Source organism: Propithecus coquereli, unplaced genomic scaffold (genome assembly GCF_000956105.1).
Source record: "Propithecus coquereli isolate 6110/MARCELLA unplaced genomic scaffold, Pcoq_1.0 Scaffold87, whole genome shotgun sequence".
In the NCBI taxonomy this organism is placed as follows: Eukaryota; Metazoa; Chordata; class Mammalia; order Primates; family Indriidae; genus Propithecus; species Propithecus coquereli.
This window is the reverse complement of record NW_012154951.1, coordinates 4,714,977-4,742,830: the sequence shown is the minus strand read 5'-3', so window position 1 is coordinate 4,742,830 and position 27,854 is coordinate 4,714,977. Positions and strand designations below refer to the sequence as shown.

Here is a 27,854-nt window from a genome sequence, read left to right as displayed (position 1 = left end):
GTAGCAAAAAGGCAATGGCCTTCCAAAAATCAAGGCCCTCTAAGGAACCCTATCCTGTCTTTTCTCATTCACGTAACTTCCCTCTATTAGCCAACCACTTAGGTTGAGAATGATGATATGGAAAAAAAGAATGATCCATACGGTTTATTTTCCTTTTAGTTCTTTACTCGTCAGTAAGGTAGAGAGTATTGGTGAAATGTACACATAAAGAAGTGAAATCAGGCTGGGAGTGGTGGCTCATACCTGTAATCCTAGCACTTTCGGGAGGCTGAGGCAGGATTGCTTGAGATCAGGAGTTCGAGACTAGGCTGAGCAAGAGCGAGACCCAGGCATGATGGTGTGTGCCTGTAGTCCCAGCTACTTGGGAGGCTGAGGCAGGAGGATCGCTTGAGCCCAGAAGTTTGAGGTTGCTGTGAGCCATGATGACGCCACCGCACTCTGGCCGGGGCGATAGAGACCCTGTCTCAAAAGAATTGAAATCAAAACAACTGAATTAGTTTTGTGCCGTGTTCCCACTGTTCATGTAGGAACAAAATACACATACAAGCTGCAAAAGAAGAGCTATATAATTTTAATGATTCCACCTACGAGTTTAAAGCTCTTGTTTGCATTTAAAGCTGGCATTGCAAAATATAAAGATGAGATGTAAAATTCATAACAACAATTTAAATTTTAACTTTACTTAGAACAGCATTCAATAGCAAATTCCCCCTGACAAGTCAAGAGAGAAACTGAAAGAAAGGAAAGCTTTGCACTTCTACTACCTATACAGACACTTTTCCCCGGCTTTTTGAACAAAGAGCCCCACAAATTACATAGCTGGCCCTGGTGAAGGGTCGTGCTGCTAAGTGAGAGAAGAGTTTTTAGGAAGTAGACACAATGAAGCCCCCATTTCCCTGTAATTGAAAGCAACAGACTCCTTTTGGGGTTTGATTATCTTTATTTCTCCCTTCCCATGACCAGTAAAAAAATACAATCAACATAAGTACAAGGATTCAATTCGTAAAAATCATCGGAGTGCAAAGATGGCCACAGCCTCTGCCCAGGTTCAACTTACATATTTACAGAGCGTGTGGTGAGGGCATGGCCACGGAGGTGCATTTAAAGGCAGTATTACAAAATATACAAAGGTGGTCTTCCTTTACATTTCATAGAAGAACCCTGACTTATTTCCAAATGACAGCACTATAAGCACAAATCACCTGATCATTTACTATATAACTTAGATAAAATGCTGTACAGGTGCGTGACTATAAATATAAAGTATAAATGGCTCTGTTTGGGAAATGGTATCTACATGGGGGGGCTGTCCAGGGAGGGCTCAGTCTGGTGTCCCAACCTGTTAAGATGGGGGAAGCTGGCAAGAGAGGCCAGAGGGGACAGGGACGGGGTCATGGAGCACGGTGGCACTGACTGCCCTGTCCTCGATATGGTAGAAGCTGCTGGCCCTGGCTGGAGGGAATTGGGATGATTGGGGGTCAGTAGCAGTGGTGTGACTAAGACAGGGGGCTCTAGAAGGCACAGAGAAGGCATCTGGGATGAGCAGAAGCACACCCCTTTGACTCGCAGGCATGCACACCCGATTACACTGGCAGGTTCCTGGGCAGGCCACCGGCCCTGGCTTCCTCCCCCTGAGAAGAGTCTGGAGCTTTACAGGCATGGAAAGGGCAGAAAGCCAAAGCTCTTCTACGGGAAAACAGAAAAATGTTTGGAAAGAGATTCCAGTGGATGGGTGAAGGGAAGGAAGGAAGTCGCCCACTATGTCTGACCTAGAAAGTCGTGTTGCAGGGAAAGAGAGGAGGCAGAGGGGGATGTGGAACCCTTCCGCGATTCCAGGTGAGCAGTGCCTGGGAGGGGCCTAGAGAACTTGCATATCTTATCCTAAAAGCTCCGACAAGATGACTCTGACCTGACCAAGCAAGCTCAGTCAATATGGCTTCTATATTAGCCAAATTAAGAAGAACCTGGGGCTCTTTGGGCAGATAACAGTCTCCCCCAAATGCGAACCGTTCCCTGCCCCTGTCCTCCATCTGTCCAGCTCAGGAACAGGATCATCTTCTCTCTCTTAGGAAGACAACACGTGAGCCAAAGTGGATCCTGAGCCTCTCTCTGTAGCTCAGGTGTGGCTTCTATCCTGGAAACCTGAGGACAGACAGTGCAGGTGAATTGCTTGGACTAATACACCTGCCCAGGTAAGAAACCCTGACAGGGAATTGGAGGGCACTGGGAAGTGAGAAAGGCCCACACCTGTGGTATCCAAGTTTCCAAACAATTACACTATGTTCCCTAACCCAGGCCGATCTGGGGCAAGGATGTTGGGGGCAGCCACTGTTGGTTGAAGCCAGACTTTGATAAAAAGAGAGAGCTGCCTGAGCTGTGTGCGCATACCCACATACATACCCATATATCCATCTTTGAGAACCTTCCATACATTCCTCCCTTGGGCCTTTTCTTTCTGAAGAGGGTGGTTTAAGTGTGAAAAACAGGTCCTGTGAACCAACCCAGTTATGTGCAGGAGCAGACGTGATCATCTGTCCAGCCGGGTTCGCTTTCTAATTCTCCTTCAGTCTTGTCTGCCCTCCTGGGAGTGGAAAGCCAAGGGACTAGAGGCTGAGATAAAACTGACCTGCGGGCTGATATACTGGGCCAACAGGAATGAGTTGGGACTGGTGCCAACTCCTCTTAATGGGGACCAGATCTCCTGGAGGTGGTGGAAGGTGCACAGATGGGGAGGGAGCAGAGCTTGCGGGACCCGAGGTCCTTCCCCCACCCCTGGGCCGCCCCTACAAGGCGGTGCTGCTGGAGAGGACCTTTGGGCCGGGGGCATTGGCTTGGGCCTTGACCTCTTCCTGGGCCTCTCTGCTCATGGCTATGTTATCAAAGGCCTTGGGGACCTTGATGGGGATGCCCTGCGCCTCCCGCCCCTCCTCCAGGTCCTCGCAGCACTTGCAGCAGCGGCAGCACTTGCAACAGCCACACATCAGGCAGCACACGCGGCAGCACACGCGGCAGCAGCAGCAGCAGCGCCTCTGGCAGAGGCTGGTGACCGCGGAGACGAGGTTGTCCCAGGGCTTCAGCGAGTGCATCCACAGGGGCAGGAAGTTCCAGTTCTGGAGCTTCTTGGGCAGGATGCGGGGGCAGCGGGACTGCAGGAGCCTGAGGCACACCACCAGGAGGATGATGAAGAGGATGGGCACCCCCACGCCCACCAGCACCGGCCAGCCGGCCAGCGAGAGGCCGAACACCGACAGCGGCGTCAGGAAGAAGAAGAAGATCAGGTAGAAGACGGCGAACCAGCGGTACTTTGCGGAGATGTTGCCCAGGCCTTTGGCCAGGCGGATGGGCAGGCGGGTGAACGGGATGGGGTACCACAGCAAGATGCCCGAGATGTTGAAGAAAAAGTGGCACAGCGCGATCTGCAAGGCAAGAGGGTGGGCGGGTCAGGGTCTGTTGCCTGGGCTGAGGCGGGGCGGGGGTCAGGCCAGCCACGGCCCTTCTGGGTCTTTATGGCTCAGCCCAGGGGACCTGCATTCCCTGAGGACCTACTAGGTGTCTAGGAGGGGGGCAGGAGGGCAGGGGGAGAGCGGGCTGAATCCCAGCTCAGCGTTCAAGGGCCCGCCATCCTTTAGGCCCAGTCTAACAAGGCAGCCCACTGCTGCCCAGGGCCTTGGCGGAGCCATTAAGAGCAGGTGCAGCAGAAAGAAAAGCTTATAGGGTCACTGCTTCCTTGGCTCAATGGTCCATTCTAAAAAGCGTAGCGAGAAGGGAAGGATGGTTCCAGCTACTAAAAAAGCAGCAGCAAGTATGTCTAGAGTGTTTGCTACATGCAGTGTACTTTATGTGAATTATTTCAATCCTCAAAAACACCCTACGAAGTGGTGACCCTCATTCCTTGACATATGAGAGGATGGGGTCACCGTGTGGTTAGGCTAGTTCCCCAAAGTCACACAGGTGGAGGTGGTAGGGGTGCGATTCAAATCCCGGAATTGATGTGGAGGTTCGGTCACTCGTCGAAGGCCCCTTGGTGTACGGATGGTGGGATAAGGATTCAAATCCCAAAGGTCCTATCCAAAGTAGCCTTGTTGAGCCGGGCAAGGCAGGTCCCCCTGATTCTTTTTGAAAGGCCAGGCCCATGGCACAGGTGACCTCTGCCTGCTACCCAGGCAGAGCCCCCCAAGGGAGTGGTGAGAAGATGGCAGGTGGTGTCTGCGCTTCCTATATTCTCTTTCTGCGTCCCTATCAAGTGACCACCCCACCTTTGTTAAGCAACAGCCAGTGTGCAGGTCTAACTGCCTCCCTCAGGAGTAATGGCTTTGACTGTTCTCATATGGAGCTGCTCAAATCTGTCTCCCTGTGGCTTCTCCTCCACATCTTAGTTCCACCTTTTGGACATGACAGGGAAATGGCTGGCTCTTGTTAGAAACTGGTTTGCAAGACCACTGATGGGGTTGGTTCCCATGCACAGAGAGCCCCTGCCCCGTGCAGCACGTCCTGACCTGGAGTGAACTCCTCAACGTGTTGCCTGGGCTGGCCAAGGCAGCCAGGATGGCGGTGGTGGTGGTGCCGATGTTAGAGCCCAGCGTGAGTGGATACGCCCTCTCAATGCTTATCACACCGATACCTGCAGGGAAAACACACGACACACGGCATCAGCCCCGGGGGCTGACAAGAAATGGCAATGGATGCCAGAGGATGAAGGCGGGGAGAAGAAACTCACCAATCAGCGGGGTCATGGCAGACGTGAACACAGAGCTGCTCTGCACGATGAAGGTCATGCCTGCCCCCACGATGATGGCCAGGTAGCCAGTCACCCAGGCAAAGGGAAAGGGGAAATCTGGAAGACAAAAGGAGAAGGGATCTCAGTGCCTCTGGGGAGGTGCAGCTGGCACCTCCAGAGGACCTCAGGACTGGGGCTGGGCTAGATAGAGCGTGAGGTTGTGTAGACACCTCCCCACTCCATACGTGGTCTGAGATTGCAGATTGGAATTTTAGAATCCAGTCTTTCCTCCTGCATATCCAGATGGTGAAACCAAGGATGTGGGTGAGTGTTAGGAAGACAGAAGTGCAGATTCCCTGGAGGTCAGGTTAGAAACAGGGAGCCCGCTCTCCCACAAAGCGCTAAGAGTACTTAGCCCTCACTTCCTCCCTTGCTCTGGTCTCCCATCGCTGCGCTTTCGTTCCACCTTAATGAGCATCGAGAAAACAAAGCAGCTTGGAACAACCCTACCAACACAGCCCTCCGTCCCACCGGCACCACATCAGTGCGGCATACCCCGCAGGCACCCAAAGTTGCTCAGCTCGCCCTCAAGACAACCCAGGAGGCAGGTTTTGATTGAGTTTCACAGGGTGCTGGTATCATTGGCTTGGGGTGCTCTGGCGGGCCAGGATGCCATGCTTGGCAGGAGCTGCTCCTGGCCAGTGGGGTCTCCTTAAGTGACTCAGGATGCTGATATATTTATCCAGAGCCACACTGTCTTCCATAGAGTGAAGGGAAATGCGGACAAGAATGGACACCCGTTACCCTCCTAAGGGGTCCTGACAGACCCAGGAAAGTCCTGGACATTTAGACAACCTGTCAGGAAGGACTTTGGACAACCTGACTCTCGGCAATCCGGGTCTTGGGCTGGCTGCTTCTCAGGACCTTGCCAACACGCAGCAGAAGCTTGTGACTGCTCCCCAGATCCCACTTAGGACACCAAGAAAAACTTCCAGGGTGAACGACACCTTAACTTCTGCAGCTGATCAGATCTGACAGAGAAACTCCATGCAGAGGCCCCTGTGAGATGGGAATCTAAGGATCCCTCCCACCCCCAGTGACCATCCCTCGAGGCCCCGAATTGGGGGCAGTGCACCTACCAGTGTTGAGAGTCTTCTTGATGACAGTGGCGACCTGCCCTTTGAGCACTGAGCCCAGGAGCTTGACAATCATGACCAGGCAGCCGCAGAGGACCAGCAGGGAGAGTATGAGCAGAATGATGCCCACAGCAAAATCCGGGAGGTTGAAATTCACAAAGATATGCTGGCCTGAGAGATCATAGAGAACCTTGTCAGGAGGGTGTGGAGTCACCGCAGCTACAGATCATGGTTTTATTCCCCAACATCCTTCTCTCTCCTACTAATAGATCTTGGTCATTAGCTCAACACACGGCAGCGCAAAGTAAAGATGGGCCTTCCCATCTCCTTTGCAGGTAAGTATAGCCCCTGAGACTATGTTCTGGCCAGTGGGAGCTTATGAGGCTGGATGATGAAGTGAGGTCCTTAAAATCGCACAACTAGTCAGGGGCAGACCCAGGCATCCAGCCCAGTTCTACCTCTAAAGCCCATGCTATTTTTTCTTCATGATACTTTCAAGGTGTTTGAGGAGTAGGAGGGGCAAGTCAGAGTAAGGGGTATTGCTAACTCCAAAACAAATCTCTTGTTTTTCAAAGTCCTAGTGTGTCCCTATGGTAATTCCAGCAAGCCCTGGTTATATGAATGGTTGCATTACACCTAGAACATGGGAGGTGTTAAGTTCTATTGGGTAAAGTATAACTGGAGTATCAAGGTATACTGCTCAGAATTAATGTCAGGAAAGTGGGGAGGGAGAGAGAAGCAGATATATACAAAAGAATATATAAGGCATAATTAGAAGAACTAAGGATGTCTGGGTTGGAAAAGATTCCAGGAGCAAAATTATAGCTTCTTAAAAGAATCAGAGCATCATGTAGGCTCACTGCTTTGTTCAGTGCCACAGCCTAGTGCCTTGAATGGGGCCTGCCGTACAGTAGGGACTCGCTGTATCTGTTGAACGTATCTGTTCTGTATGGGTCCCACACCTTCCTTCAGATCTGGCTCTCATCTCCCCAGAATTTTTGAGAAAGGGATACTGAGGCACATGGAGGGAGTACTCTGGAATGTGCTGAGTTCTGAGGTGGCATGGAGTTGCCAGGGCAACTGGGCTTCAAGTCCTTGTTCCGCCCCTTCCTACAGGACCTGGGGCCTGTCCCCTCAGTCTCTGTGAAAGCGTGCTGCTCCTTGCTTGATGTAGAGTAGGTGCTCAGTGACTCTCATTGTCCTTTCTTTCACTACTGGGGCCCCACACAGATAAGAAACACCATCCAGCACCCCAGCCACCCGCCCCGGTGGCCAATCTGGTGAGTTCCACTCACATTTAGCGATGTTCTCCGTGTGGGTCACGTTCTTCGTGGTCCACGTGTTGGCACCATCCATCCAACAGAGCGAAGGGGAGGTACAGTTCTCAGGTGAAGGGACAGTGACATTCATCTGAGTCTGGATGACAAACATGACAAATGTCCACAACACTGGCTTTAGAGGGAAATAGGGGGACGGGAGGAGGGCAGGGGGGAGATACCATACACATTGATACATGCAGTGGCTCCATCCATAATGTTTCCTTTCTCTCTGGGGACTTGTTATTCATCTTTATTAGAAAGCTCTTAAAACAACTGGGACAAACAAAATCAGTCTTCACTATTCAAAAACATCTAATTTTTATATTTAGTCTCTTAGTCTGCAGTACTCCACAAAAACCAAAAATATGCATGCACCCTAGAAGGAAGGGTGAGCTCCAGCCCCAGTGCAGAAGAGCTGGCTAGGTTCCCTGATATGAGAGGGCAGGATGCTGTGGGCCTTCCAAGGAGGAACACTCTGGAAGAGTCTGGAAAGTGAGAGATACCACCTGCTGCCAGCACTTATAGAGTGTGATGGACTATTTCCATGGGTCCCTCCAAAAATGGGAGCAGAGAGGCAGCCAGGAATAGCCTTCTCCAAGAGATGTGGAAACAGGATAAGGCAGGAACGATGTCTCCACAGGGTGGAATGGAGCAAGGGGACTCTGTCTGTCCTACTGTTTAAGCATATCCAGCATTCAAGGACTCATTTCCTAAAGGAATCTCACTGGCCAGTTTTGATTTTTCAGGGGCCACCCATTTTTCTTTCCCTTGACTTCTTATTCGCTCACCTTGAATGCAAGATTTTGCTTAGAGTTCGGATGCCAGGGTTTACCTGCACACCAATATTCTTGGACACTCACCACGTTGGTAAAAGTTTTGCACCATATCTTGATCAGACTCTTGTTTTTGGCTGCTTCATCATTCATTGCAATTTGGTTGATAACTTTTTTATCCAGCTGAGGAAAGCAACAGACAGAAAACAGTCAATGTGTCCTCAGAACTCATTTGGGACAGAGATGCAGGGGGTTGGGGTGAGAGGGGCTCCTGCAAAGGTGAAGTGGGACCCACTCCGTCTGCACTCCCACGGTGGAGCACGGTACCCAGACCTTAACAGGTGCATGATAAATGAATGAACGATCGTATGAACACAGGCATTGCTATCTAGGAAGCAGGCAGAAGATATTTGCTGGATGACTGAATGACAGAAAACCAGAAGGTAAAAGTGAACGCACAAGGTCCCCAAGGCACCATCCACAAAGCCTCCTTTCATTGATCATGCAGACAGGCCCAGTGAGCAGGTTGCTGAGATGGCTCCTGGCAGGAAAGGGAAGTGTCCTTCCTGTTGGCCAGGAGCAGGGTAACACTTGATCATGAGTAAGCACCCCGGTGTTGAGGACAGTAGTGGGAACAAAGTGGCCCCAAGGGTCCAGTTGTAAGAAGCACCCCCATCCCAATAGAAAGACCCATCACGGGAGTCAAGGAAACAAGGCCAGTTACACTGCCAAGTGTCCCTAAAGGTCTGCTCCCTTGCACAGAGTAGTGTCTATAGACCGTGTCTACCTCTGTCAGCTCAGAGGGGTGCGAGATGGAGCGGGTAGGAAGTTGGTGCCTTTCCCTCTCTGAAGGAGCCGGGGTACCTGGATAATGAGCTTTGTGAAGGGATCTGTGATGACTTTCAGAAGCGCTGGGGCATCTTCTCCATTCTTGAAGTGGAAGGTCTCCACCACGAGGTTGGTCAGGATCTCCAGGTAATGGGTGGCAGCCTCCAGGGGCAAGAGCACGAACACGGAGAGCCAGTTGAAGAAGTCGTGGACGGTGGCTCCCGCAAAAGCCCTGCAGCGAGGGGACCCCAACAGCCAGGTTAGTCAGCAAGTGCGTGGGCACCAGTGGAGGTGGATCATTATTTGTGTCATCTACCACCATCTGCTAGGGTCAGCCATGCGGGCACACATATGTACGATCTCCTCATCTTTGTTTTCTCACAGCAATCCCCAAAGTGGGTGCCATCACTATTCTCATTCGACAGATGCGGAACCTGAGGGGAACAAGCAGGTTATGGCTGGAATAATTAGCTCAGCAACTGTTGTTTCGAAGAATTGCATCTCTTGGGTTGGGCAGGGTGGTGCATGCCTGTAACCCCAGTGCTTTGGGAGACAGAGGTGGGAGGATCGCTTGAGGCCAGGAATTCCAGATCAGCCTGGGCAGCATAGTGAGACCCTGTCACTACCAAAATAAAAATTAGCTGAGCATAGTGTCATAGCTACACAGGAGGCTGAAGCAGGAGGATCACTTGAGTTTGAGGTTGCAGTGAGCTATGATGCCACTGCACTCTAGCCCACGGGACAGAGCAACACCCTGTCTCAAAAAAAAAAAAAAAGAAAAAGAAAAAAGACTACTTTTGAATCACGTGTATTGAAGGCAACCTTCCTTTGGATGGGTGGGGATCTGTATGAAGGTAACCATCAAAGCCCTCTATGCAAATGAATTGTTAACCTTTTCTTTAAGATCTCGAGAGTCTGATGAAATACATGAATAGTCTCCACAGGAAACAAGGCTAATACATACCACATTTTGCATCTATCTGAGGAGGTCTAAAGATTCCTCCTCAGGTACATCCTATCTCCAGATTAAGAAACTCTGTTTGACATTCCCCCCCACCCCCAACGAAAAGGGTTTCCTTTTAAAAAATCTGCATGTCAAAAGACACCCTAAACCAAACAGAATGTGGGATGTGAACAGATAAAAGCTAATAAACAAGTGGGGAAATGCTTAACTTCACTAGTAATAAAAGACAATTGCAATGTATTTACTTATCATATAAATTTTCACTTATCACATTAGCGAATATTTATTTTTTAAGGTATTTGTATTCTTCCTGGAGAGGGCGATTAAAGACACTTTCAAACACTGCTGAGGTCGTGTAAAATGATACAAATATTTGTTAGTAGTTTGTCAAGATGTTTTTAGAGCCTTATATTAGAGTAATTATTGTTCTAGGAAGGTAAGGGGTCTGCCTGAGCAGCAGGGCGATCGCACCACATAGACAAGATGGGAACTGCTTCCGTATTTTAATAAACTCTGGAAGGAGCCCATCATAGTAGAGAAGAGGCCAGGAAATGTACCTAATTTTCACATTAATCTTTTTGGAAAGAGTTTCCAATAGTCAATCCGCTCTATTTTCGGGTTTTATGCATCCACAACAACTACATTTTGCCTTTTATTGATATGTAAGTGAAGAACAAAGAAAAAAATGGTGCAGGTTGAACTGGCCAAAAGTGAAAGTTGTAATAAGTTGTAATTATTTATGGCTAAGCGAAACAATAAATCCTACCCTAACTTGCCTTCGTTTCAACTCCACCACCCAACAGGTGAGTTTCTAGCTCTGACTGTGTGCCAGGCACTTTGCTAAACGCCTACGTACATGCTTGTGTTTAATCCTGAAGACAGTACAGTGCTGACAGACATTATTATCCCTGCTCTGCAGACCAGGGAGCTGGGTTTAATCTACTGGGAAGTAGGTGATTCAATCCTAGCTGCATCCCCTGTGGCTAGTTCTAGGCGCTCCGGAGTGAGCGTGACAAGCACGTTCTCACCAGCTAGTTACAGGCTTTTACAACAGCGTGGCCAAACGCGGCGGGCCTGATCGAACACAAGCTGGTTTCTGAGCCTCCTACCTTCTGAACTCGTTCCGGTCTCCCACCTGCATGAGCGCCACGATGGTGTTGGTGATCGAGGTCCCAATGTTGGCGCCCATGATAATGGGGATGGCAGCCCGCACGGTCAGCACTAGAGGGTGGAAAAGAGCCATTAGCAAGTCTAGGGAGGCAGCCTGGCCACGTTCCCACATGGCCCAAGGCAGGCTGGACTCATTCATGCTGGTAATCCCCTAAAGCAGCAGTTCTTATCCTCTCTGGGGTCATGCACCTCACTGTGATAAAAGCTAGGGTGTGTCACCATAGAAATATGCATGTGTGCAAAAAAAAATTCCTGCACGCAATTTCGGGGAATCCACAGACCCCTTAAAGCCTCACTTTTGACTGGCCTCCGTTTAAAAGTGCCTCTCTAAATTCCTCTCCTCACCCTATCACAGAGGTAAGGCCTGCTTGAAGGAGACCAGGAAGCAGCCAATATTTCAGGACTTAGGTGGATGAGTTCCAGGGCTCACATGTACAGTTGGGTCAGTTGTACACAGCACAAAGTCTCATCTTTAAGGAAATGTCATTTACCTGCCAGACATTAAACACTTGTGTATTTATTAGGCCAATTCCAGGCAGTATAATTCTTCTGCTAATAAAATTGGTATATTGCCACAATTCTCTGACATAAGCAAGTAAAATATTTTTAAGATGAAATATCTTTTTCTAATTGAACCCAGAAGAGTCTAGTTAACTTTTTGCTAAAATGTTGGTTTGGGGCCAGGCGCGGTGGCTCACGCCTGTAATCCTAGCTCTCTGGGAGGCCGAGGCGGGCGGATTGTTTGAGCTCAGGAGTTCGAAACCAGCCTGAGCAAGAGCGAGACCCCGTCTCTACTAAAAATAGAAAGAAATTAATCAGACAACTAAAAATATATAGAAAAAATTAGCCGGGCATGGTGGCGCATGCCTGTAATCCCAGCTACTCGGGAGGCTGAGGCAGGAGGATCGCTTGAGCCCAGGAGTTTGAGGTTGCTGTGAGCTAGGCTGACGCCATGGCACTCACTCTAGCCCGGGAAACACAGTGAGACTCTGTCTCAAAAAAAAAAAAAAAAATGTTGGTTTGGGTTGAAAAATATTCAGTTCAAACTGGTTCACCTCAGAGGGTCTATCCCAACTTAGCTGGAGCAAGGACCAGGCAGGTACAAATCTGAGTGCTACTTCTCCAAACTCTGTTGTCCCCAAGCCCATGTGCTACATGATTAGACGTCTTTATTCTTCATACTGAGTGGCCCTGTCCCAGAGACCTTCCTGCAATGATGCAATTGTTCTCTGTCTACACTGGACAATGCAGTAGCTGCCAGCCACATGTGGCCCTTGAGCCCTGGGAATGCAGCTAGTGAAACTGGGGGACTGAATTTTATATTTTAAATTTAAATCAATTAAGGTTCAATAAAATTAAATAGCCACATATGGCCACTGGGTACTAGGCTGGACAGCACAGTGCCAGAGGATTCAGAACTGAGTCCTCAAGCATCGGGGTCCATTTCCAGATCCAGCCAGATGGAAACCGGAAGCTGCCTGGGGTCCAGAGTGGAGCACGATGTAGCTGGGCCAGATAGGAAGACAGCGGGCATATCAGAGTGAATTCGGACTCACGCGAGGAGGCCACCATGCTGACGATGATGGACGTGGAGGTGCTGGAGCTCTGCACCAGGACGGTCACCAACACCCCAATCACCAGCCCCGCCACAGGGTTGGACATGACAGAGTTGTTGCTAAAGAACTGTCCGGCCACCTTTCCTGAAAAACAAACCGATGGCCACGTAACTTGGGAGGTCAGGTGGGAGCTGAGGAAACAGAAGCCCCATCGAGACTAGCTGGCTGCAGGCTGGGGAGCCCGGCCCCCGTCCTGCTGCTGCCTATGGGACTGTGCTTCCTCGTGCTTCTGCCCAGCGTGGCCTCTCTGATCTCCTCCCCTGCCCACCATCAGCCCCTGGCTCCTCTTGCCCCTTTGCCCTGCACCCTCCCCTCCTTCAACCTCTCCCCACATCAGCAAGCCCTTCTCCAGCCTTCTGAGACCATGAACCTGGCCTCAACTCTGTTCTGGGCCCAGGGGGTGCCAGTGAGCCACTTGATGTCCTAATTCCTCTGCCTCTGGGATATATTCCCAATTCAGAAGATTTATCCTCCAACAGTGAATCTTCTCCATCCCCCCAGCCCAAGACCCAGACTCTGAGACCATCCATCTGTCTCCAATCTGTTCATAAAGAAGACCGAGGCCCAGAGAACAGACATGACTTGTCTGAGATGGTTGGGGAACAAAGTCCCTTGCTGACACTGCCGTGGACCAGGAGGTCCAGACGCAGTGTCCAGGAAGTCAGTTTGCCCCTCATGCCCCACCAGGAACACCTACTCTCTCCCCAACTCTTCCAGGTCACAAAGATGGGTTTTCAAGAGAGGCACCAAGGGGGTGCAGAAATCTATGGACTTTTGTGTCACCCAGATGTGAGACTGAATCCCACCATGCTAATTCCCAGCTGTGACTCTCAGGGCCAGCTGGTGATCTCTGAGCCACAGTCCTCTCCTCTGTAAATGGGAAGGCTTTGGGAAGGAGTGTTTGTGAGAGGCCTCTGGAAAAGCTCACACTCAGAAGGCACTCAGAGTGCTGCCCATTGCTGTGGTCACCCAGTGCAGTCCAAAAGTGACCACACACGGTGACCTCATTTCTGGGGCTGCTCACTGCATAGGCACACTCAGTCCTGAGAGATGTGTAGGCGACTGCAATGGATGCAGATTCCCCCCCGTCCGTCCCCCAGCAAGGACCCAGCTTTGATTTCTGAACTTGCTTTGGCTTGACAGTGCTCTCTTACTCCATAATCCCGTCTGTTGGGAAGAGGCCCACAGACAGCAGAAAGCCTTCAGATAAGTCATTATGTCAAACAGCATCCTGTGTGGCACGCGTGGGCAAATGGCTTGGAATAGGCTCCAGCCCTGGCTCCTGGCCTAGGCCACCTGAGCCAAGGCCTCCATTTTCTCTTCTATATAATGAGAGACACAGATCGGGTGTGGTGGCTCACACCTGTAATCCTAGCACTCTGGGAGTGCCAAGGTGGGAGGATTGCTTGAGGTCAGGAGTTCTAGACCAGCCTGAGCGAGAGTGAGACCCTGTCTCTACAAAAAATAGAAAAATTAGCCAGGTATGGTGGTGCACACCTGTAGTCCCAGCTATTCAGGAGGCTGAGGCAGGAGGATCACTTGAGCCCAGGAGTTTGAGGTTGCAGTGAACTATGATGACGCCACTGTACTCTACCCAGGGCAACGGAGTGAGAGACTCTGTCTCAAAAATAGATTAGTTAATCTAGAAAATGGGAGACATAGACTTCAAAAGATGATCCGAGGTGGGCTCCGGTCCTAAAACACTCCAGGAGGCTGCAGCCGGAGAAGGCTTTGCTGACTTATTCTCCAAACCAAATTTAATCATAAGACCCCTCGACCCCCGACCCCTATGCCTTTCATCCCTACCTCCAACCAGCTGGAACGCACTGCTGAGGACATCCAAGGAGCACACGAACAAGTAGAGAAACCCCAGGAGCAAAAGAAATTTCCCAATCCCTTGGAAGACACAGATGATCTTCCCTTTGGTGTCTCTCTCTGTGGAGGAAGCAGAGAAAAAGGCATGAAGGCTTTCAGTGTCTGAAACACGGAGATTTGGCAATGAGCTCAGAAGCCCCCCCACCTCCCCTCCCGGCCTGGAGGCTGCAAGCTCTTCTATCCAGCGAGGCTCAGAGACGGACGCGTCCACTGCTGCGGTTCTCAAGGCAGGCACCGCTGTGGCCCGTTTTAGCTGAAACCCCTGGCGAAGTGTCTCTAAAGGATCTGCAAGTGGGAGGAGGGGCTCGATGTGGTCTGGGACACAGAAAAGCAGATGAGGCTCCGTGCTCGGCGGAACCGCAGTGCCACTGAGCGAGGCAGTTGAGAGCACCGGCCACCTGCTAAGTGCAGGGTCGGAGATAATGGCTCTCCGAAGCACCTTCTGAACAGCACAGAACATTTTCTAGAATGTGGCTGCACAGGAGCAATCACAGCCTCAATTTGCGGAGGGCTCGGGCCCACAGACACCCTGAGATGCTGCCTCCTTGACTGCTATTTTCTCCACTTACTTTCATCTTTTTTTCTTTTTCTTTTCTTTTTTTTTTTTCTTATTTCTTACCATGTTCCATCATCCTGAACCACTTACTTTCAAAACAGTTCTCTCCTCCTCCCTCTTCTTCCCCTCCCACCTCCTTTCCCTTCTAGCTGTCTGGTGCACAGACATTCCTCGTGCCCCACATAGCCTTGGGAAAGAACGGAGTGTTCGCTGCAGTCCGGCCGTTCTGTGCATTGTGTTTAGGTGAGGGGACCCCTCCGAGGAGCTCTTTGAGAGTGGGGGCCTTGTCTGTTGACCACTGTATCCACGGCACTGTCCCCAGTACCTGGAACCCGGTCTGCCTGGTTATAACCCCAGCTGGAACCCGGTCTGCCTGGTTATAACCCCAGCTGGTGCATTTGGTGAAAGAAAGGACAAAAGAGTCCCCAGTCACTACATTGTTCTGTGACTCTAAACCTCAAAGATGGGGGCGGGCATCCCTCACCAGGATGACTAGGGGTGTCCCGGGGTGACAGGAAGGAGGTGATATGGAGGACAGGCAGATCCCCTCCCACCTGCCCTGGATGGCCGCACTTTTACCTGACCACTTGATCCCAGTGTCCCGAAGCGCAGGCAGGTCCCAGGGGTCATCCACCTCTGTGGGCTCCTCTATCAGCGTCGCCGTGGAGTAGGATGGCAGAAGTTCGATCTTGGTGACTGGGGTCTTGGTGTCATCTGCCCAAACAAGCAACAGAGGCCATGAAGAAGCAGACCTGAGCCTCCCCGGGTCTTTGAGCAAGGTGGGACTAGGACCAGGCGAGCGGCACTTACTTTTGTCGATCTCTTTGCCTTTGTCATCGGTGGGGGGCTGCTGACCGGCGGCCTCTTCGATGTACTCATTGGGATTGGGCTGAGCGTTTTCCAACTCAGGCCAAGGAGCCATGTTCTGTGGAGGGGAAAGCAGCTTAAAGCAGCAGCCATGGAAAGAAGCTGCGCCCAGTTGCCGTAAGAGGGAGAAGCTTGGGTTGCAAAGCTTCTGCTCAGGGAGTGAAAGGGAGGGCAAGGTGCCATGCCTACGCCTCCTGAGTGTGGACTCTTGCATGCCACATTTTACTCTTCCGAGGTTCTCCCTCAACCACTCGCCCAAGCTGCCACTAAAGCAAACCACTAAGTTAAGTCAACTGCAAATGTACGCAAAACCTCCTCCAGTGGCCTCAATGTACATGTATGACTTAATACATATGCTCGTATGCATCCTACCTGCTTTACCTACCACCGGGCTGTTGTGTAAAAAGCATGACTCACTGGACCTGGTTTAAAATCGGGCAGTGCTACTTCTGAGTGGGTGTGTGTGTAGGCCTGAGCATAAAGGGTCAGTTTCCCATCTATAAAAAGGCAAAAATTCTTTGTACAATACCTCGCAGGGTTATGAGATTAAAGGTGACGTGAGATTAATGGTGAGATTAAAGGTCTGGAAAGTGACTGCCATCAAGCAGGCATCCCATAAATAGTAGCAATTATTGCTGTGCCATGCTGCCTGGATTAATGACCCTTTGTTAGAACCACATTCTTTCCAGCCTGCCGTAAAGATCTCCTTATAACCCATTTTCTCCACAAAGCCTTTCTCAGTTACGTGGCTCTGGACACACTTGACAGTCCAGTTCTGGCAGTGCTTGTGCTCAGACACACACGAGACAAAGCAGGCCACAGGACTGGAACAAGCAATTCCCAGAAAAATAAACACAAATGGCTGAAATGCCTATTAAAAATAAGAGGGCTGGGCGCGGTGGCTCACGCCTGTAATCCTAGCTCTCTGGGAGGCCGAGGTGGGTGGATTGTTTGAGCTCAGGAGTTCGAAACCAGCCTGAGCAAGAGCGAGACCCCGTCTCTACTAAAAATAGAAAGAAATTAATTGGACAACTAAAAATATATAGAAAAAACTAGCCAGGCATGGTGGCGCATGCCTGTAGTCCCAGCTACTCGGGAGGCTGAGGCAGGAGGATCGCTTGAGCCCAGGAGTTTGAGGTTGCTGTGAGCTAAGATGACGCCACGGCACTCTAGCCCAGGCAACACAGTAAGACTCTGTCTCAAAAAAAAAAAATAAAAAAATAAGAGTTCAGCCTCATTAGCAAGCCAAGATATGCAAGTTAAAACAGTGATAAATTATCAAAGAAGCAAAAAAAAAACTAATTTAAAGTATGATATGCTATGCTGGAGAAGATGTTGTGAGATAAGCACTGCTGGAAGCTCTGGAAAACAATTGGCGAAATGTCTCAAGTGCCTTACTTTTATCATACATCTTTGACCCAGTAATTCCACTTCTAGGAATTAGGAATCTGGGAATATTTGCTCTCAGAACATCAGAAACACCGGACTTTCTCTAATCACCTCTTCCAAGAGGGCCTCCTAGAACTGAGTCTGTCTGACCCCTTTCCCCTTTTTCTTAAATCAACCTATTTCCTGCCCACCAGAATGCAGGCCCTACAAGAAAGGGGGCTTTGTCTTGTTCATCACTACATCCTCGGGGGCTGGACCTCCTCCTGGCACATTACAATGCACAATAAATATTTATTGATAAAACGAATGTGATATAGACCAAAAAGACATTTGCTGCTATGATTTATAGAGTTGAAAGACTAAAAAACAGGGAGATGATCACCCTAACTATGGTATATCTAGGCAGTTTAATAGCCGGCCATTAAAAAGGTCACAATCACTCAGTGAAAACCCAGGAAAATACTTTAGATAAACTGAATAAAACGCACTTTTTTGTCCCATTCACAGCATTATCTCAACAAGATCCAGAAACGTTCTGTGGGGTTCAGAATGGGCGGTGGGATTATGGGTGATATTTTTCTGCTAAAATTTCCAAATTCTTAAAAGATTCTTTCAAAAAAGATGCAGCTCACCCCTCAAATCGGCAAAGGTGAGGTGGTTCAGGGACAGCTATGTTGTTTCTGTTCTTCATACTGATAAAGCCGGGGGTTGAAATGGCTGATTCTGAGTCCCCCTCACAAGGGGCTTTGACGAAGTCGCTAAACCCTAGGAAGCCTTCGTGGTCTCCCCCGCACAGCCGCAGGGCACGGCGCGTGCTTCCGTGATGGCCAGGATCGTCCTCCAGTCACTGCTTTCGACGCAGTCGCAGAGCAGGTCTTTGATTTCAGTTTAATAAGCGCTCAGCACACAATAGGCCCTAATAGGCTCTCTGAGTAAAATGCTGGAAGCCGCCTAGCCAGCGGAGCCCGGCTGTGCCATGCGAGGCCCCACAGCCACTGGTCAAGGGAGGTGGATCGTTCTCCCCATGATACAGATGAAGAAACACAGGCACGAGGGGATTCATATCTTGGTGGAGCCTTGAACCCAGGTCTGCTTGAATCCAGTCCTCTCCCGCAGTGGCTGCGGGGCTGGGTGTCCTCTGTGTGCTTTCTGGCTTCCAGGGCCAGGGCTGTTTCCTAATGTCCTTCCTCCTGGAGTTGCTGTGCCTGTCCTGGGGTTTGAGTCCTCCCGTGAGCTCAGTGAAAAGCCAGGTTTTCAGAGCCGGGGCAAAGGCTGCTGTTCTCAAGGTCTGCTGGATGGGTGTGCTGAGCAGCGGGGCCTGGGCCAGGGAGAAGTATGGAGCAGGCTGGCTGGGGAGGAGAGGCCCAAGGATGAGCTGGGCAAACTCCAGCCCCAGATCAAGGCTGCCATGCTGGAGAACCAGCCCGCCTGTCCTTTCGTTTGCAACAGCGCAGAGGTTAAAAAGAATACTGGTGGGGCCAATGTGCTTGGGTGACTACCTCTGTGACTGTCCCAATACAGGGATCCTTAAGCAGAAGAACTAACAATTTTGGAACTCTCAATTTCAATCAGGCGCTATGCTGGGGACTTTACTTGCCATAGAGGTTGGAGCCCAAGCCCCAGCTCTGCCCCTAACGCACTGTAACCTTGGGTGAGTCACTTGACTGTTCTTTGCCTCAGTTTCCCATAAGTAAATGAGATTTCTAACAGCGCCTACCTCCCTGGGTTACTAGGAAGCTTAAGTGGGTTAATTTCCACAAAGTGCTTAGAACAGTAATCTTCTAAATGAATTGATTTATATCACCACTCTTAGCAACCCTATGAGGGGTTAGTGTTATTCCCAATTTACAGATGGTAAAGCTGAGACCCTCGGAGGGGCGAAGCTGCTTGGCCCAAGGCCACAGCCATGACTCGAGAGTTTCTTTGACCCCAGAGTCTCTGCTTGCCTCTCAGTGACTACATGACCTGGAGCACATGAAGACCCATCCTGCCATGTATCGTGTGGACACACCTGAGTGAATGAATGAATGAATGGCAGAAAGGAGTGAGTCATGTGTTAACAGCATCAAAACTGAGATGGCTCTGATTTAAAGTCTCAATACTAGGCAAAGGGGGATGGTGCTTCACTCTGGAGGATGGGCAGTGTCCCACTCACTATACACAGAAGCCAGGAGGGAAGAAGCGGGGATTCCATGATCCAGGTCTCAAAGCGGCACCTCCTGCCTCAGATACCAGCACGCAAGCACTGGACCTGCGTTCAGTCTTCAAGGCCTCTGTTCTTCATGCTCATGGGCGATTTACGACAGCCATCAAGTCAAGTTCACCCTAACTTAAACCTAGCTCATTGTTTGGTCACCCCAAACATTTCCCTTCGTGGTACTTTCCTGTTTGTTTTTCCTGCCATCATTGTTCCAGAACCCCGGAGTCATTTCTTATGTCCCCAAGTCCAAGCAGCACCAAACCTATTGGTTCTACCTGGGAACATCTCATGGCTCTCTTATCTCTAGTTTCTGGTACCGCCTCCCTTGCCTGGGCCTCAGCAACTCCCGCCCAGACTAACTCAGCAGCCTGTTTAACTGGTTGGAGCCCCAGTCGCTCCAAAGGTTGGCTTTCCTAACACATAGCCGTAGTGCGGATGTCATCTGACTCCCCATCTTTTATAGCTCACTGCTCCCCAAATGATCCCTCTCCTCCAATCACACGTCCCTAAAATTGGGACCCTGAATGCCCCAAGAGTCCCACCTCTGCCACACAGGCAGCACCCCCTTTACAAGGTCTTCCTCGAATCCTTCCACCCACCCCCTGGGCTCAGCCTAAGCCCTCTCTGATCCTGCCCTTCTCCAAGCCCCTACACGTGCTACCTGCCTGACTCACCTGGCACTCCTCCATCACACGACACCGTGACACTGTCGAGTTGATTTCTAACAACAAATACTATTTCATGAGCATCAAAGAGTGCGAGGTGCTGTGCTGGTGCCTGACGTATATTAGGTCATTCAATCTTTATGCAAGAAAGGGATTGTGATCATACCAATTTGGAAACAGGAAAACCGGGAGCCCAAAGAGATGAAGCAACTGCTTCGAAGTCGTCCAGTAGGTGAGTGATAGGGCCAGTTTTTAAACACAGCTCTACCCGTCATTGAGGTTGGAGCCCTTATCCTCAATATCCTCAGCTATGACACACACATGGCTTGTCTTCCCGGAGCACTGATTTTACTCAGATAATTGGGGAAAGGTAATATTAAGTAATTTGACTGAGATGATTTACATTTGAGATATGTTATTTACATGGAGCAAGTTGTTTCTTAACCTAAGCACGTTGGCATTTGGGGCTGGATAACTCTGTGTTGTGAGGGACTGTCCTGTGCCCTGAAGGATATTGACCAGCAGCTCTGGCCTCTGCTAGCCAGAGGCCAAAAGCACCCACACACCCCTCATTTTGAAAATCAAAAATATTTCCAGACATTGCTAAATCCCTTATGGTCTGAGAACTACTGTTCCAGAGGTTAAGAGACCGGACTTTTTAGTTTACGGCTGCCTGGGTTCAAGTCTCAGCTTTGTCATTTACTATGTGACTTTTGGGCTAGTTCCTTTGCCTTTCTATCTCAGTTTCCCCATATGCAAAATGAGAACACAATACCTTTGAAGGAAAGGTCTCAAAACAGTGCCTGGCACGTTGTAAACTTTGTGTGATTATCAGTTATCATACTAAAACTAGCATGGCTATATTATGACATGGAATGTAACATTTACATAAATTAAAAATTTTCATGAGGGCACACACCTGTAGTCCCAGCTACTCAAGAGGCTGAGGCAGGAGGATTGCTTGAGCCCAGGAGTCTGGGGTTACAGGGAGCTTTGATTGTGCCACTGCACTGCAGCCTGGGCCACAGAGTAAGACACTGTCCTTAAAAATTAATTAATTAATTAAAAACTTTAAAAACAGGACACAAAAAATTGCTTTGAGCTTTCAATGAGCTGTCCAGAGCTACCCACAGAACTCTAGGTTCATATACCTGGCTCTCTCCTTTTGGGGGCATTTTGGAGGAAAAATTTGAATATCATTGTGATGTCTGAATACTTTCTTTCTCTTATAATCTTAAATTCTAGGATTGTTTTCCTATCTCTTATGCACATTTATACTACCTTCCCAACTAGAACTCAAGTTCTTAGAGGGCAGGAACCATCTTTTATGCTTTTTCTTCCAGTGCCCTGGAGACTATGCACAGTAGGCATTTTCTGTTTTTTAATGGAGATGTCAACGTACAGAAGGGTTCGCTGCAGGAATGCCCTGGGCCTGTGCTAGTCAACTGGGAATCAACTCCAGCCTGGCTCTTACTGACAGGTGGTTGTCCCTCATCACCATAAAACGAGTTGGGCTGGCCAAGATCTGGTGCACGGAGCTGGTATTAGAAAACTGCCATCTGGGCGTCACACACCCTGTCTGAGAAACTCCTATCAGCAGAAAATGTAAGAAGGATGATTCTTTGCCTATTATTTAAATTAGGTTTTCTGTGACTAGATTTCTATGACTTGTGAGAATCATTTTCTTTCAAGGGTGGAACTGTAAGTGTCTAGTGAATACAGAAACAGACATCTCCAAGGTCCAACATCCAAGTAGTTTATAATAATACTACAAGCAATGGATGGACGCCCATTTGCACCGAACTGTACAAGAGGGAAGAGGACACGGTGGCCAGGGACTCAACCGGCTATAATGCCTTGAATGCCTACTCTGCACTAGGCCTGCGCTGGCTCCATTCACCGCCACGGCCTCATTTACCATTAGTGCCACCAAAAGGCAAAGGCAAATTTCTACTGAATGGCTCTCTTTCTCCTTCTTGGAAGTCTTTCTTTTCCCTGTTCCGATTTCAACCATTTGTCACAAGTTTCCTCTTTATAAACACTTCCCTGATGAAGCAATCACTGATTTCCCCGACTCGGTACTTCATTCTTTGGTCACTCATGCACACCACCGTCACCTGTGGGGCGTTTCCTGTGCTGATACTGGCAGATAAGAGACGAAGCCACGGATTCACACACTGGGCACGGTCCCCTCTCAGGCAGGCAGCCAGGGGACAGGAGAACTGTCCAACCCAGCCCAGAGCTCTCTGAAATCGCCAGTCACTCCCTTCCTGACCCTCTCCGCCCCCACAGCTCTTGGAACCTAGGAAGTGGGGAAATGTAGGGCACCTGGCTGTCGCCCAACCACCACGCTCCAGAGCTCGGGCACAGTCTCCATGCAGCTGGCCTCCCAGCCAGCAAAGCCCCAGCTCTCTGCGGGGTGACACAGAGAGAGTCCCCCTGCGGAGAGACTGCTGCTATTGCTCGGGAGCTCTGGAACAAAGGGAAGACCTGCAGCAAATGCCCCGGTCAACCCTGGGACTAGGCAACCATCCAAGGACTCCTCCAGGTCCCTGCAGTTGCCGACTCTGCCCATGCCACCGTGCCTGGCACACAGTGCCAAGAGAGCGCTGCAAGTGGGGCGAGGGCTGGCTCTTCATCGGCCCGAGTCTCTGAGCCTCGGCTTCATCAACTCAAAAATGAGGACAAAACCATCTCCCTCACTGAGCTGTCGCGGGGACTAATTGACTAATAAGTGTCGGGAGGCCCGAGCCCAGCACCTGGCAGAGTAAACACTCAGAACTTTGGAAATGCATTGCATCACGAGCAACGAATGGCTACACTGCGCTTTGCCCTAGACCACAAGCTCTTCGTGTGCGCTGCTCAGTACGGTAGTAGACCCTCGGTAAATATTTGTTCCATAAAGGAATCCGAAGCTTGTGAGAGAAAGGTGCTAACGTTTGTTTTGTGATTTGTTTTGTGATAGGGGAGTGTTCTCTGTGGTTTGTGACCTCATTAAATCTTGTAACAAGGGAGGAGATTTTCCCTTCCAGCATACTGGAAAATAAACTGAGGCACAGAGAAATTAAGGAACTAGCCTGGAGTCCCACGGCTACCTGGGGATAGTGTCAGGATTTGGACCCAGGACTGCTGGTTCCAAAGTCAGACGCTTTTCCATAGACCTCACAACCAGGGACAAAGGGAGGAAGAATCCTCCAGCCCCCATCAAAACATCAGGGCAGCAAGGGGTCTCGGGTCCAGCCTCAGTGAGGGCTCCGCCTGTTTCTGGGAGAGCTGGCGGGTTGGCCTGTCTGCAGGGGTCACTCTGCTTAGTCATTCCGATGGCTGGGAATGCCAGCCATGAATGCCGTAATGATAGGTTGCTGGGTTCCCACAAAGGCTTCAGCATACCAGGGACTGGATTCAGCCTATCCCAAGCCTTTTTAGGAGTTTCAGCTGTGCAGGGGAGGTGGCGCTGAACGGGGCGTACAGAGGATGTAGCACAAATCTGAGGCCACTCTTCCCAGGAGCGAGGTAGACACTGAACCTGCTTCCTGGGGGAGGAGGCTTGGGAACTGCAGGGGTCCCCGGAGCCCTCGGCCCTTCCAAAGACTTTCTCCCATCCCCATAGTCCTGATGCAGCTGTTGCCTGCTGTGTCTTCTCCCTGCCTTCCCACGGGGCACACCCCAGCACATTCTTGCTACCTGCCAGAAGCAGCACAGAAGGGAAGAGTCATTCATTTGGCATCTTTGTCCTAACACCCAGGAAGGAGATCAGGCCCCTGGGTCCTGAGTGACCACACATCTGCTCCCCTGCTCCCTGCACTGGCCTCTGCAATCGAGCTGTCTGTGCACCTGACCCCTCGTTCCACTTCCTGCACCACACGGGCACCCACCGACAAAAGGAGCTCTTATTCTTATGTGAAGGCCAAGGAGAAGAAACTTCTTGGCTCGTCTTGGACTTGGACTTAGGAAGCAGGGAAATGTAGGGGCACCTGGCAGTCACCCAACCCCTACGTTTGCATTGTTTGGGCTTCTCCAACCGGGACCTGCTCAGAGAAACAGCAACCCAAGGCCACCTGAAGAGGTGGGGAGAGGACCAGGGCAATGGGCCTGTGGAGGGACCGGGACACACACACTTTCCAGCCAGGTGGTGGCCTTCCGAGCACGGGGAGGATGACCACTGTATCCCAGCACACAGGATAGCTTCTGGCACACAGTAGCCACCAAATGAGAGCTTTGTGCCAGGCACTGTTGTAAGTCCTGTACACAAACTTTAACTCATTTAATCTTCTAAGCACTTTATGTATCCATGTAAACACTTCATGTATTTATCCTTTGGTACCAACATTATCCTCATTTTCCTCCTAAAGGGGGAAACTGAGGCATGGGGAAATTAATTGCTTAAAGTCACATGACACTACAGAGACAATTCAAACTCATGAATCCAATGCTCAGTCTGCCCAAGAAATTTTCTTGTACTTTGAAAGAAGGACCTAAGATTTCAAAAACTCCCCAAGAGGGCAATAGCTACTTTTCCTTAACTTCCTTTAGCCATCACAAGGAAAAATAATCTCCTAAAGACATGGTGGTGGTAGTGATGGAAGGGAGGAGTGCCAGAAACAGAGGAGACAAGGATGCAATTGGCCTGGAATTCACATCGACAGATGATTTTAGTTTAGACATTTTTTTGGTAGATATGGGGTCCCGCTATGTTGTCCAGGCTGGTATTGAACTCCTAGCCTTCAAGGGATCCTCCTGCCTCAAACTCCCAAAGTGCTGGGATTACAGACATGAGCCACATGCTCAGCCAGAGTTTAGACTTTCGATGAAATGTATTAGTTCTTTTTTAAAAAAAATTATTCTACCACTTTAAACTTGGGACCTATTACCAAACCACATCCCCACTATGCACCTTCAATTTGTATTTATGATATTTTAAAACAAATCCTGTAATTAATTTGCAACTATATCAATTATTTGGCATTGTATGGGGGGTGTTAAAGGGGTAAAATTTGTAAATATAAACATCTTAAACATATTGCAATCTTTTTGTGGCCCTCTTTTCGCACTTTTGCATTTTTTAATCCACTGAGATGAATTAATTCCCTGGGAGGTCCAGACTGCTCCCCACTGGCACCCCCATTCTGGGAGTGTGGCTGAGCATGGCGGGGTGGAAGATGGTTGAAAATGGTATTAAAATCCAGTTTATTCCAAATCACTCCAATCCTGAGAGGCTGTTTTCTTTATTAAATTGAGTTCAGGCTATTTTTATGTCCACTTTGTGTCTAACAGCAATAACCCAGATGCCCAATCCTCATACCAGTGTGGACTTGTTTCAATGAGATGATTGAGTGATTCGGGGAGGGCTTTTGGGGAGGGGGCGATTTGTCCAAACCTTTTACAAAGCATGCCCTTCTTACCACCCATTCCAAAATTACAAAAAGAGAAAAGATCGTTATTAGCTGGCACGGGATAACAATTCAGTCTTAATCCGAAACAATGGTCTCTTCTACAGACACAGCGTTTCCAAGAACACCCAACACAGAACAAATGAAAGGACAGCAAGCCCAAGAGGGAAGGGAAAAAAGACAAACAAGGGCCAGAGCAACTTGGGCTACCATGGACATTTCCTGCTGAACCCAAACAGGGAGAAGAGGGGATTCTAAGTGCTGAAATCCACAAGCTGCCTCCAGGTAACCAACATGTTTGAGAAAGCCACCTCCTCAGAAGGAAAACCAGACATTCCAACTCTCCGCACCACAGTGGCTGTCACCTGGGGCAGACATCTGCCCCAGGGAACCTGAATTAACTCCACCCCAGGCACCCCCTTCTTTCTGGCCTGAAGACGCTCTGTCCCCCCAGCCACCAAGTGCACCTCTCCCCGTAAGTCATCTCCCCAGACCAACCCCTGGTACCCTCTGGCTATGAAAACAGAAACTGAAGGTTCTATTTTCCCCAGACTTTGCTGATGACCACCTGCCCTGATGGGAACAGCAAACTCGGACTGTCTCTTAGTCACCTTAGATAAACAACTCTGCAAACAAGCACCGTAGCACGTGGAAGTCACACTGGGGGTGGGGGGTGCATCGTGCATCGCATCACAGGGCAGCCACAACAAACCTAGAATTTTCAAGTCAGGAAAGATCCTGAGATGGTCCCATTCCCCGTTCTGTAAAGAGGGAAAAACTGCAGCCCGGGGGCTCACAGGGACCTGCAAGAAGTCAGACTGCTAGTTAGTGACCCAGCCAAAAAAGAGCCCAGTGGTCCTGATTCCTAGGTGGTACCTTCTGTCACCTGGGCCTTCCTCTCCAAACCAGGACTCTCCAGACATCTATAATTTCAGACTCCCCTGGTGTGGCTGAATAGTAACACTGTCAGTAGTAACTGTAGAAATAAAAGTTGTAATAACAGCACGAGCAGTACCCTTAAGAGCAAAAACTCTGACAATTTGGGAAAGGTATATTTACTTATTTTTTTTCTCTTCTACAACCCAAAGCTAGCCAAGTTCTTTGAGGTCAGTATGGAGGGCTATCGAAAGGAATTAAGTCCATTAGAAGTAAATGAAGGTTCTTGAAAGAGCGAGGAGAGGAGGAAGCGGCGATACTCACCCGCGCTGCCTCTGCAGGTGCCGGAGTGGCGGCGCCAGGTAGAGCGCGGCGCCGCGGGTATATATGGCGAAGGTGTTGCGCAAAGCGGCCGCCGGCCGCTGTCATCACGCCCCTCGCACATTCCAGGACCGCCTGCCGCCGCCGGGGCACTGCCTACCTGGCTGCTTAATGAGCCCATCGCGACCTCGCCCGCTGCGCGGAGGAAAGACGGGGGCCGGCGGGGCTGCGGGGCGAAAGCTGAGGGTCCCCACGGCCCGAGTGGCCCGGCGCCCCGCGCGCCCTGGCCTGGGCTGGCGCGCACCTGCCCCGCCCCAAATCCTGCTGCACGAGATCCCAGCCATCAGGGGCGAGTTGGGCTCCCTGTGCCCTGCCTCCTTCTCCCCCGAGCTTGAATCTTCTAAGAGGTCAGAGACGTAGAGACACAGATAAAAGCCAGTTACAAACTCAGGGATAAATCCTTCCAAAACAAAGCCAGGATTGTTCGGCCTTATCAGTCTTTGGGGTGCTTTCTGCCCTGGGAGTCTGGACTCCGCAGCTAGCACTTGGCAAGCTGGGCTCTGGGTCTGCCATGGGAAAGGGCTGGATTGTCCAGGCTGGGCTCTGGGAACGGGGCTGCTTTCGCCACTGTCTCCTGAGCTTGTGCCGAGTTTGGCAAACCTGGGCATTTATTTCACATCTTGCCCTGCAGCTGTGTGCCCCTGTGTGTGCCTACGTCTTTCTCTGTCCTGGCTGTGAGGGAGGACCTGTCCCTGCAGGAGCCCATGCTGATGCTTACTTGTCACAACAGCTACCGCCCAGTTAGTGCTGGGCACTGCTGAGCAGACATTGTCTCCAACATGCAAACAAAAGCCTTCCCTGGGGCTAAGAGTGCCTCCCTCTCTAGCTGAGGTTTGAGGGGTTAGGGACATGATACAGGATTCGCTGGTGGAGTAGCATACCTGGGGCTTATTCTGGAAGCTGAGCCCTTTCCCTCTGCTGCACTGTCCTGGTTTTATACCTGGGGAAAGTAAGACATGGCCAGCTTACTGGTTGCCCGGCTGCCCACAACTAATAGCAGAAGTGCTTCATCGGAACTAGCTGGTTTCGTTCCAAAACTAAGAGTTCTCTCCACTGTGCAAGGGGAAGAAGGCAAGACCTCTGCTTCCAGGAACTGCAGGATCCAGCTTTCTCTGGGGCTGAAGAGTCCACA

At 50.2% G+C, this 27,854-nt stretch overlaps 1 protein-coding gene across 1 annotated transcript; it reads right to left on the bottom strand.

Moving 5' to 3' along the window:
* Window positions 1-948: 948 nt before the first annotated feature.
* On the bottom strand, window positions 949-26,724 carry SLC34A2 (solute carrier family 34 (type II sodium/phosphate cotransporter), member 2). Its single transcript, XM_012664206.1, has 13 exons — window positions 26,666-26,724; window positions 15,765-15,879; window positions 15,534-15,668; window positions 14,330-14,458; window positions 12,464-12,607; window positions 10,847-10,958; window positions 8,810-9,005; window positions 8,033-8,128; window positions 7,149-7,269; window positions 5,857-6,024; window positions 4,718-4,834; window positions 4,497-4,621; window positions 949-3,416 (listed from the first exon to the last, which is right to left on the bottom strand). The coding sequence occupies exons 2-13, from the start codon at window positions 15,874-15,876 to the stop codon at window positions 2,784-2,786; spliced, it is 2,088 nt and encodes a 695-aa protein (XP_012519660.1). The 5' UTR covers window positions 15,877-15,879; window positions 26,666-26,724; the 3' UTR covers window positions 949-2,783.
* Between the last annotated feature and the right edge of the window lie 1,130 nt (window positions 26,725-27,854).

Bases quoted from the DNA above. Each gene is read 5' to 3' on its own strand.
- SLC34A2 (XM_012664206.1), bottom strand. From the start codon at position 15,876: ATGGCTCCTTGGCCTGAGTTGGAAAACGCTCAGCCCAATCCCAATGAG. The intron at 15,669-15,764 runs GTAAGTGCCGCT...TTGTTTGGGCAG, and splicing joins AGGCAAAGAGATCGACAAAA to ATGACACCAAGACCCCAGTC. The intron at 14,459-15,533 runs GTAAAAGTGCGG...CTTCCTCCACAG, and splicing joins CACTGGGATCAAGTGGTCAG to AGAGAGACACCAAAGGGAAG.